General features: G+C 49.7%; 1 protein-coding gene across 1 annotated transcript in view; it reads left to right on the top strand.

Annotated features, from left to right (window-relative positions):
• PKD1 (polycystin 1, transient receptor potential channel interacting) overlaps positions 1–21473 on the top strand; it is a 138426-nt gene that overhangs the window by 69608 nt on the left and 47345 nt on the right. Inside the window, exons 8-18 of the mRNA XM_044980776.1 lie at positions 1517–1632; positions 1717–1843; positions 3554–3828; positions 4378–5127; positions 7343–7474; positions 9324–9499; positions 10378–10511; positions 11364–14986; positions 16040–16186; positions 18707–18850; positions 20125–20404. Of these exons, the coding sequence (XP_044836711.1) occupies positions 1517–1632; positions 1717–1843; positions 3554–3828; positions 4378–5127; positions 7343–7474; positions 9324–9499; positions 10378–10511; positions 11364–14986; positions 16040–16186; positions 18707–18850; positions 20125–20404 (5904 nt within the window). The remainder of the gene's footprint in view (positions 1–1516; positions 1633–1716; positions 1844–3553; positions 3829–4377; positions 5128–7342; positions 7475–9323; positions 9500–10377; positions 10512–11363; positions 14987–16039; positions 16187–18706; positions 18851–20124; positions 20405–21473) is intronic.

The raw sequence follows: 21473 nt of genomic DNA, 5'->3' as shown, positions 1-21473 counted from the left end.
GGCTCAGGCTGCAGCCTGGGCTTTCAGACCCTCTCCCACTCGCAGGGTCTCAGAGCCCAGGTTCCAGCCCAAACCCGAATGTCTACACTGCTGTTTGAACCTCACAGCCCCAGCCAGGTGACGCTGAGACTTGCTGCTGCAGGTTTTTTAGTGCAGTGTATAAGCTGAATAAGGAAAAGAGGTGGAGGTTAAGTGAGGGTTAGCTACACTCCTGGGTCAGCTTTGACCAGCTAAATTGAGGTTAAAAAGGTGGTAAGCTGCATCTACGCTAGGAAAAAGTCAGGGTTAGCTAACCTCAACTTCCTTTCATAATCTAGAAATATCCCAAAAATTTGCTAGCACAGAGGACCCTCTGCCCCGTCCCTGACAGTGGTACATCTGTACCCCAGCCTGGGATGGAAAGTAATGCTGGCATGCACAGGGTTACCTTCTCTGAGCTCACCAGGCCTTCAGGGCTGGTTCAGCTCCTGTGTCTCCTGGAGCCTCCAGCTTTATGGGCACTGCAGGGAGGCTGCCTTCCTTTCCTGCACCTGCAGTACAACCCGTCTGCTAGAGCTGCAAATGTTTCCTCTGTTTGGAGAGCCACGGTCAGGTTCCCTGAAGTTCGTGAACATGTTGGAGAGCCAGGGACAGGCTTTGGGTGTGCCTGTGCCAAAGCTGGAATGTGCACTGGCTCCAGGCATAGGCTGGGTATCTGGCTGCCTAAGGTGCCTCCTTTCAGGGTGACTCTGAGTGGAGAGTCCACTGCGTGAAGAAGCCATCTTAGCAGAAGACCCCACCCTCCTGCAGCATAGGAAACCCCCCTCTCTCCCATCACACAGGCAGCAGGAAGAAGCAGACCAGCTGGAAGACAAATTCCTCACCCCAGGGAGAGGGAGTGGAAGACAGAGTGGGATGTTGGGAATAAGAAAGAGAATAAAGATGGGAGGGGGGTTAGATAAAGTGTAAGGTAAAGAGACAGGGGGACCCACCCTGACTGTGAAAAGAGGTCCCAGTCACTGCTCACTGATACAGTACCCCAGTGCCTGCCCTGCTTATCAGCAAGCCTGAGCTAGGTGAGGTGATTTTGATGGAAACCAGGTGGCTTTGGTTGAGTTTTACATAGAATTTGGGGGGCTGCATTTATACCCAAAAATTCAACGCAAACCTCAGGGCGTGAATCCCGTGTGAAGGAGGACGGGCAGAGTTTGCAGGATTCCCAGAAGCCGAAGCCGCTGACCGTTGCGCGGCTCTGTCATCGCGCTGGGAACGCTGCAAACATTAATTACACAGGGTGGGAAGGGAATCAAAACCACAGCGTGGAGAGAAAGGTAACTGAATCATAACCGCAGCTGCCTCTCCCCCAGAACTGAGGAATCATGTGATTTGAACTGGTCCAACCCCCATTTTGTAATTCCCCCTGTGATGGGTGTTACCGTTCTGATCTGTGATGTGATCTAGCGTGAGCGGGGCCAAGGCACAAGCACAGGCCTTGCTGGCTCTCATCGGCTTTGCCTAATGCTTCCCTTGAAAACAGGAATTCTCTTGAACGCCGAAAACTTTTACGTGGGCGACCCTGCGTTTGACACACCCAGGTCTGTGAGATACGTGACAAGAGAAGCTTCGCTGCCGGCTCCATTGGACACTGTGGAGGTAAGAAGGGCTCACGTCCTAGCCCCGTGGAGGGAGCTCCGTGAGTGGTGCAGCAAGGTGAAGGCCTTGGGTTTTGTTTTCCAGACGATGGTGTTCCCCAGTTTGGAGTTTCAGCAGGAAGCATTTTTAACGGCCCTTGAGTTTGTGACTCAAGAACTACAGCGGTCTATTCACGTGAGGTTTCAGGTGCACAGACCAACACGCAGAGAAGGTACATCTCCTCTCTTTCCCTGACTCCAAGTTCTTTTAAAGGTGACCCACACTGGGTTTGTGGCCTTTCCTCTTCTTTTGAAAGGAGGCCTGAGAGAGGCTTTATGATGTTTATATTTTTTAAATCTTGAGAAGTCTCAGGTGAGGTCTCATCTTCCCTTGTTTTGCTGGGGGATGTCCTGGGGGCATCTCAGTGCATGTGTATCGATTGGAAGTTTGAATCTTTAACACAGTCGCCTGTTCCGCAAAATCTGTGTTGGGCATTGGCGTTAAACTGACAAAACAAAGACCCTTCCCCTGGCCATGGCTGCAGCTTTCCACCACTTCGCTTCTGGGATACTGCTGGCGTCACTCGCTCTCTGGTCCCGCGGCGCCTCCTGGGCCGGATAGGCCCTGGAGTTTCTGAAGCAAACATCAAGTGAGAACCCTCCCCACTCCTCACACAACAACCAATGGAGCCATTCCGGCCTTCTCTCCAAACCGCAGAGCAGCTCAAAAATGGGCCAGGCCTCCAGAGCTCTCCAGCCTCCTGTATTGGCAGGGAGGCTCCCGCTTGTGAATGAAGGGAGGCACTCTAGACCGTGCCTCAATGGTTAGAGCCTTGGAGGACTGAAGCTCTAAATTATGGAGACCCCCAGGAGTCCTCCAGGACTCCAACCATAGAGATCCTGCCTCTAGGATGGCCCCAACCCACATGACATAGAGATAGGAATAGAGCAGTGGGCAAATGTGAGGGAGAGACAGACACTCTAGCCGCCAGACACTCTATGGCTGTGGCTGGTGGTGTGGGGAATATTCTTCTCAGAGAGTCTAGGGTTAGCGTGTGTGTTGGGTGGGGAAGGGGGAACTTGAGGTGAGGAGAAGCTGGGGGTGGGGGAGTGGAACCAGGACAGCGATGGGGAAGATGGAACCAGTCAGAGAAAGGGGATAGGTGGGGAAACGCAAGGAAGGATTTGCAGTGGAGAAGGAGTCACAGAGGAAGTATCTTTGGATACTTGTCGCATCTCATGAAGTATGAAGACTAACCAGATCTTGGGAAGAAATGAATTCACCTTCTGCATTATTTCTTTCTACTTGAGAATGCAGAAAATGTCACACCATGATGGATTGTGCTCCATCTAGTCCCAAAATTAACAGGGGAGAAAATTTCTTCCTGACCGTGAAACATGACAATAGAGCATCCTTATAATTTTGGCTGAAGAGGGATGAATAGTATGGTCTAACAGGCCTTTTCCATGAGTCTCAGTGCAACTGTGCAGAAGTCACAATTTTTGTGGGAATGAATTTTCCCACAAGAAGGTTTGATGCAGTCACGCAGTCCACAGTTGTGAAAAAAAAATGATATTTTGACATTGGAAAATTGATATTCTGACAGCTAACTTGTGAAAACTAACAATGCATTTTCAACGTTCAAAGCCAGCTCTGCTAAAAAAAAAAATGGGTCTGCTTTTGCTTGGAAATAGCTCTAAAATTGGAAAAGGGACCATTTTCCCCCTACGAACTGTGCAATCTTAATGAAATTTTCCACTAACATGGTCGATTTTTGGCCCAAAGAGCAAATGCAGTTGATTGACATTTTTGACTTTTTCAAATTCATGGAAAAATGTGAGAAAACCTTGAATTTTGAGTATTTGGGGAATTTATTCTTAATTTAATTCTACACAAGTATGTGCCTGAGCTATCAGATTTGTTCTTTCCTCCCGCCTTCCAGGTTACAAGGAGGGGAAAAATGCTACATATCCATTCCGCACTTCTCAGGATATTGGGAACTGGACACTACTTGAATGCCCTGCTGGTTTCCAGTGGTGTCACTTGACTAATACATGTTTGTCGCTAAGCAGTTGCTGCAGCCCAGTGGAATGTGCCAATGATTCCATCACCAATAGCACCAACTCCCTTTCTTGGCACAATGAAAGCCAGCTCAGCTATGAACTCCTCAAAGAGTTTCTCTTCACTATACCAGCTAACACCTCTGCTCAGTATCTGGTAAGTGCAAATTAACTGGTATAACCAATGTGTGGACAGGGCTATTTTCCTTGGGTACTGAACTATGGGTCAAACCTGTGTGGCAGGTGTTATCCCCATTTTACAGATGGGGAAACTGAGGCACAGAGCCATGAAGTGACTTATTCATGATCCCACAGCAGGTAAGTGGCAGAATCTGGAACTCCCACTTCCTTCCTCTAGCCACTCCCCCAGTAATTTGTTGCAACAATAAAGTGGATGGAAGGGTCAGTTTTCAAAGCTTTGTGCAAGATTTTAACACGGCCACGCTCATTGCATTTAACAAGAAGGTTGAACTGCAGAATAAAACTGATGTTTATCTCAGTTTACAGCACGTCCAATTCATATCGGCAAAGAGGGTGGCATTTTAAGAAAGCTCCCTGAGCTACTGGATTTGCTGTGGTCTTTATCCTGGCTGTAAATCCAATGGTAAACTTTCTCACCTGCCCAAATTCAGGACTGGTGATGGGGATGGCGGTGCCTGCTGAGAATTTAAGCCATGGAATCAAAATAATCTCTATCCTTTCACAGGTGATGTTTAAAGGTGAAGACACCTTTGTCAGGCCTAAGGATGTCTTCAGCATCCAGCACGATGCAGCGCCAGGCTTGTTCCTCCAGTGCCAGCCAAGTACGTTATCACCTTACAGAATGAATTACTTAAGCACAAATTCTTCTGACTGGGTGCCCAGCCTGTCTGCCAACCTCAGCAGTGCAATCTGGAAGAATGACACCGTGTGCTCTCTCAGGGTTCTCTATGCCACTGAACAGGTAACGCCGCTTATCAGTCAACACAATCCCGGGCTGGAGCGTCATGGCCTCTACACCGTTAAAGCCACAGTAGACAACGGAGTCTTTAGTGCCAACTTGTCTTGCAGTTTCTGGGTCACTTCTCTGGTGTCAGGCCTCCGTGTCATTCACCCCTCTCCTCACAGTGGCAAAGTCTATGTGCCAACTAACCACTCTTCGCTGGTGGTGAAGATATCCTCAGGGGTGAATGCGACGGCAAGCTGGCTTGGCGAGAACCGGACCTTCCCCTTCGAAGGGGCATGCCCACCAGCCATTGTTCCACTGACAGCAGACTGCACCAGGGACACCAACGACACCTGGTTCTCGGTGGTCGAGCTGAGTGCCGGTGGGGAGAGCGTGAGCACCAGGCTGCTCATGGTGGAGAACTCAGTGAGCTCCCAGAACATCACTGTCAAAGTGAAAGTGGAGGAGCCCATTAGAGGACTCAGAGCGACCCCTGACCCGGAAACCAGAGTCTTGCTAAACACCCGGGTGGTGAGTCATTGCACTGTTGTTAAATTATTAATAATGTTTTCATTGCAGCCTTTAATGCTAATGCTTTGGGTTTGGGAAACAGCCCTGATGGAAACAAGGTGGATCACAGGTGCACTACTAATGAGGACCCGCACCTCCATGCGATCTGCCCCATTTTATGCATGTCAGATAGGGCCTTTGATCCCATGGCAACGTGCCAGCACAGCTCCTCACTAGGGAAGATGTGGATGCCCCTAAATTAGGCATGTAATTTAGCTGTACACCTCCTGATGTCAACCTTAAATATCCCAGCATTAGGGTAGGAGAATGTTACCCTGATAGGAGAATGTTAGCTCAGCGTTTCTTTCCTTGCTCCCATAAATTGCCCAAGTGATCAGGTGCATGGTGGAAGGTCAGGGTTCATGTTCCTCTGACTTCCTTTTGTCACAAATACCGTCCACCTGCCAGCTGGAGCTATGTATACTTTCTTTGTCTACCAAAGTCCTGTAATTATCCTGGTGTCTTCAGTCCTTTTCTCCACTCCTCTTTCCCCACTGCAAAGTTAAACCCTGCTCAGAGGCCAAGGCATCGCTGTTTGGTAACTACCTATTAGATCTGTCAAATGCTCTGTTTTAATCTTTGGCTGCTTAATGGCAGAAAATATGCAAGTCCGTACCTGCAGTGCCTGTCAGTCTCACCTCACCAGCTGGTCTCTGCAGCTGTCGGGTTAAGAAGTCCGATTGTGCTAATGAGACATGTTCTAGAGGAGCAGGAATCCAACCCTGGCCTGCCAAGTGCAAGTGGATCTATTTAGGCTTTGGGTCAGGTATTTCCTAGTGAAAAGGGTCAGAGGTTCAGTTCAGTGAAGCAGCCAAAGCGTGGCAGCATCTGCAAAGTTATCAGAGCTTCTTGGAGCAGGAAGGAAGCATAGTCTTGTGGACAGATCTCCAGGGAAGGGGGGTAGTCAGGAGACCTGGGTTCTGGTCCCAGCTGTGCCATTGGTGAGCTCCATGAAGCATCAGTCTCTCACTGCCTGAATTTCCCCATCTGTACAAGGAGGCTAAGAATGCTCACCCACCTCTGTAAATTGCTCTGAAACCTATGTTTGAAAAGTGCTCATTACTATTATCTGGAAATATTGGAAAAACAGGTTTTCTAGAACATCCCATTAAGTGGGACTCTGTCCTTTTTTAAGGCATGAGAGCAGTGGGGAAGAGTCGACAGCAAAATAATTTAGATTGTGAATTCTTTGGGGCAAGGCCCTGGTCTGATTACTGTATGTGATGTAAGAGCCATGCTTACCTAAGGAGCTGTAGGCTGGGATTTCAGCAGAATTTAGCCCCCCAACTCCCACTGACTTTTAGTGGGACTAGGATACATCCCTCCTGAAACCCCTTTGAAACTACCTTGAAAGGAAACCCAACAGTAGTCACAGTGTTGTTGTTGTTATCCCCCCAGCTGAGAGTCTCCAAGTTTCGTCCCCTCCCTTCGCTTCTCTGTTTGGAGACTTTGATTGAACTAGGGGCAATAAACAGGATTTCAGGCTCCCCAGTGCCGACCAGGAGCTGGAGAGAGAAAGATGTCTGACCACCTGAGGAGGGGAAATTAGCTTGGACTATGAAAGAGCTAAAGGGACTAAAAGTAAATCCTACTGTTTACTTTCCATTCAGACTAAAAATGGAATCCCCCAAAATACAGTAACTAAAAGGCAGAGTCTAAAGGATGCAGAAACCGTTTCTTGTCCTATCAGCAGCTGTCAGTGAATCTTGAACTAGCCTGTAAGATTGAATCTGTTCTGTCTCCTGTTCAGCTGGGAAGTGCTGTGCATGCTTCTTTCATGCCCTAGTGCAGAGGTCTGGGGTCCCCTGGGAGGCCACGAGCAGGTTTCAGGGGGTGCTCCAAAATACACCAGAAAGCAAGGTTGGCGTTAGACTCTCGCTGGGGCCAGGGCAGAAAGCCGAAGCCCGAGTCCCCTGGTGCAGGGCTGAAGCTGAAGTCCGAGCAGCTTAGCTTCGTGAGGCCCTCTGTGGGTTGGAGCCCAGGGCAATTGCCTTGCTTGCTACCCCGCTTGCTACCCTCTAACACCAGCTCTGGCTTTTAATCTCCTGGATATGCAGGAAAACGGTTGCTGAAGCACAGGGGGCCCGTGGAGTTTTTAGAGCATGTTGGGAGGGGCCTCAGAAAGAACAAGGATGAGAACCCCTGGTCTAGTATAAAGTGTCCTCGTACCTTTCAGAGCTACATCCCTGTGATGGAGGCCGGGTCGGATGTGACTTTCAGGTGGACGGTAGACGATAAACCATCTTTCACTTTTTACAACGTCGTCTTCAACGTTATCTACCAAAGCCCAGCTGTGTACAAGCTCTCGGTAAGCCAAGGCCTCTCCCGTGGCACCGTTTCAGGTCTGCTTTTCCATTGGGCTCCACCAGCTGAAAAGGAAAAGCAGCAGTTTGATGAGGAGGCAGAGATTTCTGCCCACGCCCTGCCCCATTCGCAAGCCAGTTGGTAACGCAGGCTGTGCACTGCAGCTTCCTGAAGAGGTTTTTGCTGCGTTTGCAAAGCTGCTTAATCTTTAGTTTTGCTCTGTTCTTCTCTTGCAAAGGAAAATGGTGAGAGCTTCCTCTTGTGTCCTCCACTCCACTGCTCTCTCTTCTCCTCCCTTCCCCTCTCCTCCTTTCCTCGCCTTTGTTCTTCTTTCCCCCTCCTCTGTTCTTTGTCCCCCCCTTCTCCTTTTCTCTTCCTTTGTCCCTATTGTCTCCGGGTCTCTCCTCTGCCCATTTGCTTCCTCCCGTCCTGTCCATTCTCCTCCCATGTTGCTTTGCTCCTCTCTCCCAGGTTTCACACTTCATCTTGGTCCCCTTTTCTGACCGTTCCGATCTTTCTTCTCAGCCCCCCTCCAGCTTTGCCCCCGGCCCTCCGCTCTCCTCCATCCCTGCCTTGTCTCATTCGAAGTGCTGAAACTGCACTTTGGACGCTTGCGTCCTACGCCCTCTGGAGCTACTCACCTGCCCGTGCCCTTTAGGAAGCTGCTGATGCTCCATCAGTGGCTCTCCATGCCTGTGCAGAGCAGCTGGAGGCAGCTTGCTAGCGACAAGGCCCAGACAGAGCCAGCGAATGAATGATTGGTAAGTTCAGGGCTGGAAGAGTCTCCTGGGTCGTGTGCACTTGTTGAGTTCCAAGGCACCAGGGCAGAAATTCCTCTCCCTGACTCCAGAATCCAGTTCCACCTTGAACAGACCTAGCAGTGGAGCCATGACAGCTTCACGGGGAAGATTATTCCACTGGGCGTGTGACTTTGTGGTCATGGATGCTTTCCAGTTTGAATGGGCCTCTTCCGACAGTCTATTACCCTGGCTTTCTGCCTCTCGTTACTCCCCCTACCCCAGCCAGCTCTCCCCTGAGCTGCTCAGGCCCTGTTTCCTTTCCCTCTCCCCAGTCCCTTTCAGTGTTTTCCCCTGGACTCTCTCTGGTTTATTGGAGTTTGTCACAGGGGCACTCCTGGCTGCCCTGGGGATTAGCTCTTTCCAGGTCCAGGATCCCCTTCTGCTGCTCACTGCATGCCCTACTGCTGCTCAGTCTCTGCGACTGGGTGCTTTTTCTTCGTGACTTGGCTTTCTGACCAGGTCACTATACGTGTTCCCCCCTTCTGGGGTATCAAAGTCTAAGTCTCTGTCCACACTAGCCATCTCAGGCAGTCTGCCCACTCACTGATCCATGGTGCCACTCCCTCAGGGGCTGGCCGGGGAACCCGGGCCCGCCCTCTGCTCTGGGGCCTTCTCCTCAGCAGCTAAGGTCTGCCCTATCCCACACCTTGCTTCTTTTCCCCTGAGTCTTTCCTACCTTTCTGGCTCTCCCTCCCAAATTCCCTTCTCCCAGGAAGTAACTGTACACTTCCCTTTATGTCACAACCACACCTCCCTTCCCCCTGGAGCCTTCCTTCTGTTGCCAGTCCCGTGGCTTTGTGTAAGCCCTGCTTGTTCCCTCACAGATGAACTTGCTTCCAATTAGTGGCCTAAATCTCTCCCCTGTTTGCCACTTAATTGGCTGATTGGGCCCACCTGGCCTAATTCCGCTTGCTCAGGGCCCGTTTGGGGAGACACCCCATCCCAGTGTCCCTTTAGCCCCGTGAAACCCAGATCCCTCCTTGGTGCTGTACTTCCAGGAGTGTGGTGAGGTGACCTCAGAGCCATTCCGTTTGTCCTGCCTGTCCCTAACAGCTCACCGCGTCCAATCACGTCAGCAATGTCACAGTTGATTACAACGTCACGGTGGAGAAGATGAATAGGATGAAGGACCTGACCGTGTCTGAGATCCCACTGGTCCTCCCTCAGAACACGACCGTGGAGCTTACCGCCAGAGTACAGATCGACTCGGCTGTGGATGCTGCTTTCAAGTGAGTCCTTTGCTCGTTGCCCAAACTTAGGGTCTCACTGTGCACAGCTCAGGGGCTTTGCCGTGGCTGATTTCTCACCTGAGGACCAATTGATTTAAATGGGTATTCGGCCTAATTAGCAGGCTCTGGCTTATTCATTCCTCCGTGCTCATTCAAGGGAAATTCCGATTCAAGTCCCCCAGAGGTTGACTGAGTGAGGCCTTTGCTAGGTGATCCTTCCTTTGGCTTTGTCTTCATTCCTCACCTGCTCAGAAGAGAATCATCACAGAACTCCCTGTGCAGTGTCTCTCCTCTCCTATGGGATATGTTTTGGCACCAGGGAAGGGCGTGCTGCTATTTGTAATGCCAGGTTTTTGGAACAGGAGCCGAGGGATGGTTAACTGGAGCAGGACCGAGGAGTCCTGGTAAAGAAATCTAAACATAGTGGTACCATAACAACAAAATCTGGTATTTACACAGAGACTGGTTTTCAGAGGGGCTTAGCATCCCAGCGTTCCCATTGGTTTCAGCTGGGGTAGTGGGTGCTCAGTGTTTCTGGAGGTCAGTCCCATAATGCCTTTCTTCCGTAACACTTGCTATTTGGTTAGTTAGAAGTGACTCCTTCCCTTTCTCTAACTGCCACCATACTCCTGTCACCATGACACTGTGATGGGATTAGAACACCTCGCGTTGTGATACTCGGCAGTACCCTCTGCGGTAGCTCTCTGGGTAACCACAGTGTTGTGACTGTAGCAGAACACTGGGAATAGCACTGGGGGTGGTTACGGGATTCCAGGTGGGATCCTAAGATGCTCCAAAAGCAGCTTCTGTTTCACTTTGTAACGACCAGCTCAAGGCCTGCATGTCTGATCTGCATGTCTGCTTTCCTCTCTCCCCAGATGGGATTTTGGAGATGGTGGTCAAGAAATTTACCAGTTTAAACCCCCATATAATGAGTCTTTCCTCATTCCTGATCCCAGCGTCCATCAGGTTGTGATCGAGCACAACGTATCATACACCTATCAAGTACCAGGTAAGCTCTGTTTGCATATCCTGGGAGAAAGAGGCTTATGCAGTTTTATTGCACTGGGGCTACAGGAGTCAAGAGCTTCAGAAAATCCTAGTACCTCCACACTAGAGAATGATTCAGAGGCCTGCATATATCGTTAGTTTCTTTCTTGATTAAACTCCCTCCACTGGTGGTGCTGCTGGTCATTGGCTGTAATGAACAATAGACGAAGCCCTGGCAGAATTAGCATCAAGAATGGTGCTGATGACAACAGGAGGCAGGACTGGATGATCAGACATCATCTCTGACTGTGAGAACCTGTTCACAAGAGCAGTTTCATTTCTCCTCTGGATCACTGGTTCAAATCTAGCCCAGATTGGAAGGGTCACCATCCGATAATCTCGCTGGATGTGTGTTCACATCGTAGAAACTACCCTCGTTGGCATAGGCAGATTTCCTTCTTGGCAGTCTCAGGAGATAGGCCAATAGCAGAATGGCCCGTGGAGACTGAACTTCCCTCACATCCAGGGTTCGGGTTAGAGATGAGGCACAGTTGAAGGGCACAGGTAGAAGCAGCATGCATGACCACTCCCCTGTTCATCCACTATTATGTGGATGAACAGAAAAAGACTCAGTCTCCAGAATTGTCAGGCTGGCCTCTTATACAGGTAGGCCGGCCACACATGCACGTCCTATTTTCATGCACCCTTAGCGGTAATGAGAAAAAGAAGAGAAATACAGCATGTGTGTGGTGCAGAAGCAGAGCAGTGTCTACCTGGAATGTTTTTAACCTTTCCCATGAGGCCATTAAGGCCTGTAGTGGTTGCGTGGACCCCTCCAACATTTCTGCCCATGTTCTGCTCTCTTACTCTGCAGGAGAATACATCCTGGTTGTTCTAGTGTCAAACAGTTTTGAGAACCTCACCCACCAGATCCCGGTTCATGTCCACACTTACCTGACTGACTTGACTGTAGAAGCAGATGCAGATGTTCTGGTCGTAGGCCGGCCTGTTACCTTCAAAGCCTATCCGCTGCCATCCCCCTATGGAGTCTGGTACACCTGGGACTTTGGGGATGGCTCCTCGCTGCTGCTGGAGAGCCAACCTAGAGTGACCCACAGCTATCAGACCAGGGGGGTATACAACGTCAGCCTGACAGCCAACAACACGATTAGCAGCATGGAGACACACCAGTGTTATCGTGTCTTTGAAGAGATCACTGGGCTGAGAGTTTCATCCGACGAGGTGGCAGAGCAAGGCATCTCAATATCAATAAATGCTTCAGTGGAGACAGGGGACAACATCACCTGGATATTTGACATGGGGGATGGGACCATACTGATGAGCACGGTGCCAGCAGTAGAACATAGGTATGAAAAGGATGTCAACTGCTGCACTATTAACGTGACAGCTGTGAATCCCGTGAACTCTGTTTCGCTGACTGTGCCTGTCCGAGTATTCGTCCTGGAGGTCCTCAAAATAGAACCTTCCTCTTGCATCCTGGAACACCCCAACGTCCAGTTCACAGCGTACGTCTCGGGGAACTCCGAGAACTACATTTTCGACTGGACCTTTGGAGATGGCTCGTCCAACGTCACTGTTTTTGGGGACCCTGTGGTGACGCACAATTTCACCCACAGTGGAATCTTCTCTCTCTCCCTGATTCTCTCAAGCAGTGTGAACAAGGCACACTACTTCACCATCGTCTGTGTGGAGCCGGAGATTGTCAATGTCACGCTCCTACCCTCCAAGCGGTTTGTGAGTCTTGGCGAAGAGATCAATTTCCAGGTCAGCGCCTTGCCTCTGTACCAATACAGGTACCACTGGGACTTTGGGACCAATGATTCCGCTAGGTCCGGTGGAACCGAAGTGAGTTACACTTACAAGAGCACAGGGATCTACCTGGTCACAGTAACCGTCTCCAACAATGTCTCGTTCAACAATGACACGGCTTTTGTGGAAGTCCAAGAACCAGTTGGGGTAGCGAAGATTGAATACAACGGGACAAGGGTTTTGGAGCTCAACCAGATCTATCTGTTCTCCGCCAGCGGGAATGGGACCAAAGTGAGCTACTACTGGGACTTGGGGGATGGCTGTAACCAGCTTGGACCGATCATCACCCATTCTTACAATAACACCGGCAACTACACTATCAGCTTGACTGGCTGGAACAATGTAAGCAACAGTGAGACCAGGCTCAACCTCACCGTGAAGAGGCAACTCCAGGGGCTTACCATCAATGCCAGCAGGACTGTGGTGCCACTGAATGGGTCAGTGAGCTTCGTAGCCACCCTCCTAGTCGGCAACGCTAGCCGATATTCCTGGATCCTGTGTGATAGGTGCACACCCATCCAAGGCTCCTACACCATTTCCTACACATTCCGGTCCGTGGGGACTTTTAATGTCATTGTGACGGCGGAGAACGAGATCAGCTCACTGCAGGACAGCATCTTTGTCTACGTCTTGCAGCAGATCGAAGGACTGCATATTGCCAGCAGCGACCTCGCAGAGGACGCCTATTTCCCAACCAACAAAACGCTTCATTTGCAGGCGGTGGTGAGAGATGGGACAAACATCTCTTACAGCTGGATGGCCATGAAGGACAGCACCCCCGTGCAGACATTCAGTGGGAAGATCTTCTCCTTGAGCATCCTGGAGGCTGGGAACTACACTATCTATCTGAAAGCCACTAACATGCTGGGAAGCACAGCTGTTAACAGGACAGTGGAGTTCATTGAAAGTATCGGCCTTTTAAAACCTTCTGCCTTCCCCAATCCGGCTGCCATAAATGCCTCTGTTAACATAAGCACCAGCGTAACCAGTGGCACTTGCCTAATATATATTTGGCACCTGGAAGATGGTTTCTCTCCTGTTACCATTGAACCCTTCATCATACATTCTTTCCAAAGACCTGGGGCTACAGCAGTCACTGTCACCGCTGAAAACAAGATTGGTTCCACTAATGCATCGGTTTACATCTTTATACAGGAACCCATAGTGGGGTTGAGGATTGGGACTGCAGAGCCGGACAGCTACATCCCATCGGGCTCCGTGGTGACCTTCAGCGGTGAACTCGAAAAGGGGACCAATGTGACATGGCTGTGGGAGCTACCAAAAGGCTTGCAGACTGGACAGACTGTGGCGGTGACTTTCCCTAAGGCAGGCTTTTTCTCTGTCCATCTGAATGTGTCCAATGACATCAGCTGGGCTGTGGCCAGCAAGAATATCACAGTGCAGGACAGGATTGAAGGGCTGGAGCTTTTTGTGAGCAAGAAGGTGGTGGAGCCTGGGGAACAGATCTCTTTTGTGATCAGCATGTCTTCTGGTTCCTCCGTGAGCTATTCGGTGAACATAAGTGGGGGCTACTCCGTGGTGCTCAATGGTTCTAGGTTCACCCATGAGTTCACCGAGAGTGGTGACTACCTCGTGATGGTGATGGTGCAGAACGAAGTCAGCCGGGAACGCACACAGGTGCTTATCTCAGTACTGGAAGCCATCCGTGACCTAAGGCTTGTGAACTGCTGTGAGAAGGGCATCCCAACGGGAACAAAAAAGACCTTCACTGCCCAGGTTGGGAGTGGCTCACGGGTGTCGTACTCCTGGCAGTTCTCCTTGCAGAAAGAGCACAGCCGTGCCCTGGTCAGCTTGGCGGGCAGAAGTGTCTCCTACGCTCCGGCGGCTCCAGGGCTGCTAGAAATTCATCTCAGTGCTTTCAATGACCTGGGGAGTTTGAACATCACCAGAGTGATCCAAGTCCAAGACCCAATCGTTCAAGTCTCCCTTAAGCCGGCGTTGTCCTTTGTGAACAGGACAGTGTTGTTTGAAGCTTCCGTGCAGCCCAGCGCGTGGCAAGTTGTTTTCTGTTGGAACTTTGGTGATGGTTCCCCAGCTCAAATCACAGAGGTGGCAGCTGCCAACTACTCCTACCTGAAGGCCGGAGATTACCAGGTGGAGGTGAATGCCACCAACCTTGTCAGCTTCATGATAGCCCATCTCACAGTCACCGTCAGAGTCCTGGAGTGCGAGGAACCGGAGGTGGAACTAGCCCTGCCAACACAGGTAGTCATGAAACGATCCCAGAGGAACTACCTGGAGGCGCAGATCGACCTCCGTGGCTGCGTCAAGTACCAGACCGAGTATCTGTGGGAGATTTACAGAGCACCCAGCTGCCTGCACTTTGATGACGCCGACAGGGTTCACCTGCTGAGCGTTGACGTGAGCAGGCCCCAGCTGGTCATACCCAAGCTGGCCCTGGCAGTAGGAAACTATTGCTTCGTCTTCTTTGTCTCCTTTGGAGACACCCCACTGTCCAAGAGTATTTTTGCCAATGTGACTGTGACACCGAATAAGCTGGTTCCAATCATTGACGGGGGATCCTACCGCGTGTGGTCCAACACTCGGGACTTAATCCTGGATGGTGAGAAATCCTATGACCCTAACCTGGACGATGGTGAACAGACGCCGCTGCTTTACCGGTGGTCCTGCACATCTTGCTCCAAGGTAAGAGAATCTGCACTGAAAAATTAGTGATAATTAGTTGCATTGCAGTAGTCCCTAGAGACCCCAACCGAGGATCAGGGCTCCATTGTGCCAGGCGCTGTGCGCACACACAACACATTTTTGTGTCTGGGCTGGGAAGGCATAAATGGAAGAGTTTGTAACTGACTCTCAGTAGGGTCACAAGGGAAGTGGGGGGGGGATAGTACCCAGCTCAGAAAGATGGAACAAGATCAGTCGCCGGAGTCCTTGTGATGGCTTATCATGCCGATATGCTATTCCTGCGCACCGCCCTGAGCATTTGCAGTGAGCCAAGGAGCTTTCCCTGCATCTGCCATTGCACCTGGCCTCTGGTTAACTGTTCTGGTGTTGCTGCTGCTTTCCTCTTCTGAAGGCATTACAAGGACAGGTACCAATTTACAGTCTAGGAGGCTCAAATTACGTGTGTGTGCTCTAATCCTGCGCCCATTAGAGTCATTTAAAAACCTTCAGTTTCAGCAGGAGCCAAATGAAGCTTTTGAAGGATAAGCACAAGTAACGGTTGGGTACAGGACACTGTTCCTCTCTGGTCGACACATCGAACCAGTCTTGGCCTCCAGTAAAAAAGGATCTCCCTTCAGAGTCTCGTGGCAAACTCCCTCGATGAATATTGTCTTGTTGACACCGAACTGTCTTGTTTATTGAAAGACCTTTTCTTTGGTCTTTTCCACTTCCTAAATGGAGGTTTGTGCATCAGCCTTAGCGTCAATGTCAGCACTCTCATTTGCCTGCCTTCTGGTAGCATATTTACAAGGTATTTAATAGAATTATTTTTTTAAAAATATGGAGGCCAGCCACAGTATAGGGGTGTTCCAAGCGTTGTTTACTAACCTGATGGAAAATACAGTGTGCTTACCGGTACCCCACGCTACCTCCCTAGCCACAAACAAGGGGGTTGAAATGGGTAATTTATAGCAAGAACTGATTGTGTCTGACACTGAACATATTGGCTAGGGACTAATGCAACGTGCATCAGTGCAAAGGAGGGTTTGAATGATCTTTTCTCCTTGCAAGCAGAGCTCACCTGCAGGGTGCTCTCTGCACTTCAGTGCCACAGGAGGGGTCATCACCATTTCCAAGGCAATACTAGAAGCAGATGTGGAATATACGTTTGACCTCAGTGTCCGGAAGATGGGTCTGAATCCCGAGTCTACCAATCAAACCGTACGTACCTCTGTCCTCACTGTGCATATGTGTCTGCTCCTGGGCACCAGGACAACGCCCAGGGTCACACTCCCCTTTCCGAGCAAAACTCCAGAGCTAGCTGGCTTTTGGGATACCCACAGTCATAGGTAGGTCCCGAGTCTTGCTCCTCTCCTGACCCCACTTTGCAGGACAGTAACAAACGTAACAAGGGACTGTAGAGCTTGCTGCTGTCTGCATTAATTGGGGAGGAAGCAGAGAGAAGTTGAAGGAGAGATTTGCCTTTGATCCCCCCAGAGTCCTAAGCTCTGTCCATGGCCCTCAGGGGGGCATATACCATATACTCAGTGATGGACACACTTTAAATTTCCAGGGGGCAGTATATCTGCTGACAACGGTAAAGTGTTTTGTTGTGTTTCCTCCCGAAGGCCTTTTATTAAGATCACGCTGTCTCTCTCTCTCTGTCTGCATGCGCCATGTTAATAACCGGATCATTCACGGTTCCAGTTCACAGCAGATCAGATTCTGAATTTGCAGTGGCTGATCTGCCTTCGGAGACTATGAGGATCCTACAGCACACAAGATTAAGAACTGATCCAGCAATGTGCCCAGCAATGTCGTGCCCCAGCCCTACTTCCACTTAACAGCCCTGTGCACTTTCCAAATTGGCACCAGAAGGGCGAGCTTTAGGAGGGCTGGTACTCGCTTTTGCTGTCAACCGTTCCTACCCTTTTTTCCTTTTTAAAAAAGAAATGTAAGGTTTTTTAAGGGCATGTTGTTTATGTCAGATTAAACCAAACACTGAGCGCATCTGCAGTCCGACAGCACTTATGGCTTATGTCAGAAACATTCATCATGGTGCGTTTGGCAATTAAGAGACGTAGTTAGTCTGAAAGTGGAAACTCTTACTGCCTGGATTTTTAAACCAAAGCCGGAGGATAAAGAAAAAAAATTTAAATTGATAGTTTTTCAAGGACATTCCGTACTATCAGCTTTCCATGCATGAGCGCAAAACAATGAATCCAGTGTCATAGGAAATTTGCAAAGGCTGGAGGAATGAGGGAAGCGTCCATGTTCTTCCCCTTCAGTTGGTGGAACACTTCTCTTTTAACAGCCTTCCATGTTAAACAATGTCTTTATTACTAACTGTCTTTACATTCAGAATATCCATTCTGCTAGGGCACCGTGCTGCTCGGTAGGGGATTAAAGGCGTTTAGGAGAAGTACAGAGATAATACGGCACTAGCCGGGGCTCTGAGGGAATGGGGATTCTAAAGTTCTTATCCTGTACAGCACTTTGTAGGAGAGGCGTGTTAGAGGTAACCAGTTGTAGGCCGTGAAATTGAGAGGAAAGTCTGAGACAACACACTGTCCTGTGGGAAAGCTGGCTGTCCTGCCTTGCAGAGCAAAATGCATTTGATAACCAGTAGGAGCTGCTCTTCTAGCTTCTTTATCATCTCTCATGTCTTTCAAGGGCATTTTAAAAAGGTATTTAGAATGCTGACAGTTTATACAAAGTAGTGACATAAAGAATGTACTGAACAGAGCCATGCAGGCCCAGGGCCAGATCCTGAGACCCAGCAGAGAGGCACAGGCTGAGCACTGAGGATCTCAGCAGGAACAGGAGAGGAAGATGCTGCTGCAGGACCAGGGCTCACTGCATTCCCCTTCCATAGGGAAGAATGCCCAGTGGCGTAGGTAGGCACAGCTCCAGGGCCTGCCCTGCACCCTCTGGATATTGGAGGACAGACAACCCCCATTGTTCAGGGCTCTGTGGCAAGCAGGAGGCCAGTCCTGCCTCCCCCTTTTCACAGCCAGTTTCACTGGCTCAGGGCTCGCTGCGGAGGAAGGGCCAAAGATTTGGCCCAAAGAAAATCAAGGCGAGTTGCAGAAGTTTCCAGGGCCAGATGCGTGCCAGATGTTTGATCTCCGATCCAAATAGACCTTCCCTCTCCCAGTTAGATGTCTTCTCTACAGAGCACAGGTTAGTCTCAACTGGGGTAAGAGTGATTTATTTTTTTTTGAAGGATGCCTCATCTTTCAGAGAACCTCAGTTTAGTAACAGATGTACTTAGTAAAACCACAAGAGCCATCTTGGCATCCTACCCAGGACTATACACAGAAACTTTTAAAGCAACCCATTTTAACAAATACGGCAAAACAAAATCAACCAGCCTAGACTGGATCAATGTAGGGAAGTTCTAGAGATCCCAGCAGCGTAGTATCAAAGTCCTGAAGGTGAAATCTCTATGTGGCTTATTCATAGCTTGTCCCACTAAAGGCCTTTGGGAATCTGTAAGTAAACTTACTCAGTGCACAGGTCCCGTGCTGGGCCCTCTGCATTGGGGTGAATTTCACCCTAAATACATGTCCTGCTGAAATGGAGTGAGCTCCCGTGCAGAGAACTGGGCACAAGGACGTTTGCAAACTAGTTAGAAGTTAATAGCAATATCCCCTTTGGCTTTTCTGTGTGTCCTGGTTGCATCAGGCACGGCATGGACGTCTCCTGAGCTGTTCTCTTGCTGTTCCTCCCTCCTCGTAGGTGTTGATCAAGAAGGGAAAGGTCCCCATTGTGTCCCTAGAATGTGTTTCCTGCAAAGCCCAGTCTGTCTACGAAGTCAGCAAGAGCTCGTATGTCTACCTGGAGGGCACCTGCAGGAACTGCCAGAACGACTCCAAGCTTGGGGTAAAGTGGTGATGGGGAAGCCGTTGCTGTTGGAGGCAAAATCGATCCCTTTTGTGTTAGGGGGCGGGAGGGGTAGAATTAAGTGAAAAATAACACAAACGATGTAAACTCCCAAAGAGAAACGGAGCAGCAGGCCTCTGAGGCTTTGCTCAGTGTGTCCCCTTCATCCAGTGCAGTCCCCTGTGAATCTGCAAGAAGCCTGACCTCCACGGGGGTGACGTGTCAGGTTCTTAGAGCAGGGTCTGTTTGTAGTGAACTTGGGGGAGGGGCTCTGACCCCATCACAGAGTCCCCCCCTCCCAAGTCATGTCTGGCCTTGCCACTGTAGAGCCCGCAAGCTTGCTGCAGCTGCCATTCGAACTGAGCCGCTCAGGTTCTGTCAGCAGCAGCTCCACCAAGTGAGCCTTCCCCTAGCCGTGCCCATATGGGCTGTGCGCATTGTGTCCCAGTGGAGAGATCTTCTCAGTAACGGCCCCGGGAGTTGTGGGAAATGTGGCCTCCCTCCATCAGAGTGGCTCACCGCTACCCAAGGGCCATTCAACCCATGATGCCCCTGCCACAGGACCGCCAACATGGGCTCACGGACCAGCAGCTCATTTCACGTCCCTTTGGATTGAGATTTTAAAGTGTTTTCGTCTCTCTGCTCTGTGGCCTGTCTGAGTTATTCTGGCTCAGGGGGTTGAAACAGAGATCTCTTAGTCTGTTTTCTTCACCTCCAGCCACATTCCCCTCCCATCCGCGTACTGGGCTATATGGTGTTGGATGAAACAGGCTTTGTAAGTGAAAGTCCCACTGGAAATGCTGCTCTATATCCCCAGTGAGCTGAGCGGTTTCCTGCGCGGTGTTTTCCGGCCGCCTGTCTCGGTGTGTCTCGTTGTCACAGTTGTACGTTTGTACTATTGACAGGAACAATGCAGGACACATTCAACTTGCAGCCTGTAAAAGCAATGTTATCCCCTGGAGATTCCACCACTGTTTAATTTGATTTCCTGTGTTTTGTGTTGTGTATTATGAAATATTTTGTCAGTGGATGATGTAATCCCAGAGACGAAAGTGGATCTCACAGTGGAAATATTCCCACCAGACAGTTTGGAAGCTTTCCAGTTCTTGTTGCTTCAGCACATGAGAACAAAGCTGAATTATCAACTGCAAATTTGGCAGCCTTTGCCTCTAGATTCTATTTTTTCCCCTATAGACTCAGTCCAAAAACATTTTAGGGACATTACTTCAGATTAAACCAGAATTTCTCCCGTCTTTCTCCCTTCATCTCTGCAGAGATGGGCAGCACATAGCTTTAAAAACAAGTCTCTCGTCTTGGACAAAACCACCACCTCCACTGGCAACACCGGAATGAACCTGGTCTTACGGCCAGGGGCCTTAAAGGATGGGGAGGGATACACCTTTACCCTTCACATCACTGACCTCACAACGGGGGAGGAAGGTTACGCCTCCATTGACCTGCTCCCAAACCGGCCCCCGATTGGAGGACTGTGTCAGCTCTCTCCGAACGGAGAAGTCAAGGCGCTGATGGCAAAGGTTCACTTTGAATGTGCAGGTGAGAGTGTGGTCGTGACAGTGCCAGAGATTAGCCTGGCATCTCTACTGTTCATCGGTGAGTGTGTTTCTCAGACCAAGTGAGTTATCCAGCTGCACATGTTCCTTGGTCCCACAGAATTCTCACTCTTTACTCTCAGCTCCACTTCTATTCCTAAGCCGACCCTTAGGTTTGCAAATACCAGACTGCAGGCTCCACTCAATTTTTGTACCCCAAGCACATTCATTTATGCACACATTTTTCACATCTAAATCAAGTAGCCGAATGCCTGTCAAGCTAGTTGGTGCGAGTGGATTGTGTGCATAAACCTGGGTTTTGGGTGTGGCGAAAAGTAAGTGCCCACAATTACATCCCCACATTCACACAACTCAGAAACTGGACACCACTTAGAGGCCACTCAAAGTGTGGCCTGAATGATTTCATTCTGCTTTCCCTACACAAATATAGTTTCCTTTCCTGCAAGTTCTTTCTGACACAGTCACAGAGACAAAAATATCTAGCCCAATGATGTGAGATATTGCTGTGGGCCAGCAAGTAAGTGTCTCCGAAACTCCCCCCCCCCCTTCTCCCCCAAATGATTAGTATTAGAGAGTCATGCTTTATCGTACACGAATGCTGGAATTCCATGTTTCCGATGGCAGGGCGAATTGGTTTCTAGCGCTAGTCATTCTTGTGATGGTGATCACATTGCAGCTTAAATAGGTGGAAAAGCAAGAGGGGAATCAGAATGATGCAATTTTCATGTCTGGTATATTTTGATCTGCCAGCACTAATTATGAACACTTTGTACCTTTTGCAGCTATTAGTAGTAATATTTGTTAAGCAGGGACAAAGTGCTGGATACAAAATACAGGTCAGTGGGCTATATCCAGTGTAATAAACCATTCATTCCTAAGGCTGGTGGGCCAGGCCTTTTGGGCTATAACAGGCTTGCACTGAGGTCTCAGGCTAATAGCAGCTTTTACAGGGCTTTTGTCTAGGACATTCTATCTAGTCAGGGACCTTGGCTATGCGCTGTATTCAGCCTCTGCAGCACAACGGAATCGTCCTTGTTTTGCTATTGCTCTTG

The sequence above is a fragment of the Mauremys mutica genome, chromosome 11 (assembly GCF_020497125.1).
Source record: "Mauremys mutica isolate MM-2020 ecotype Southern chromosome 11, ASM2049712v1, whole genome shotgun sequence".
Lineage (NCBI taxonomy): Eukaryota > Metazoa > Chordata > Testudines > Geoemydidae > Mauremys > Mauremys mutica.
Note: the sequence above shows the minus strand (reverse complement) of the source record. Positions and strands in the feature narration are given on the sequence as shown.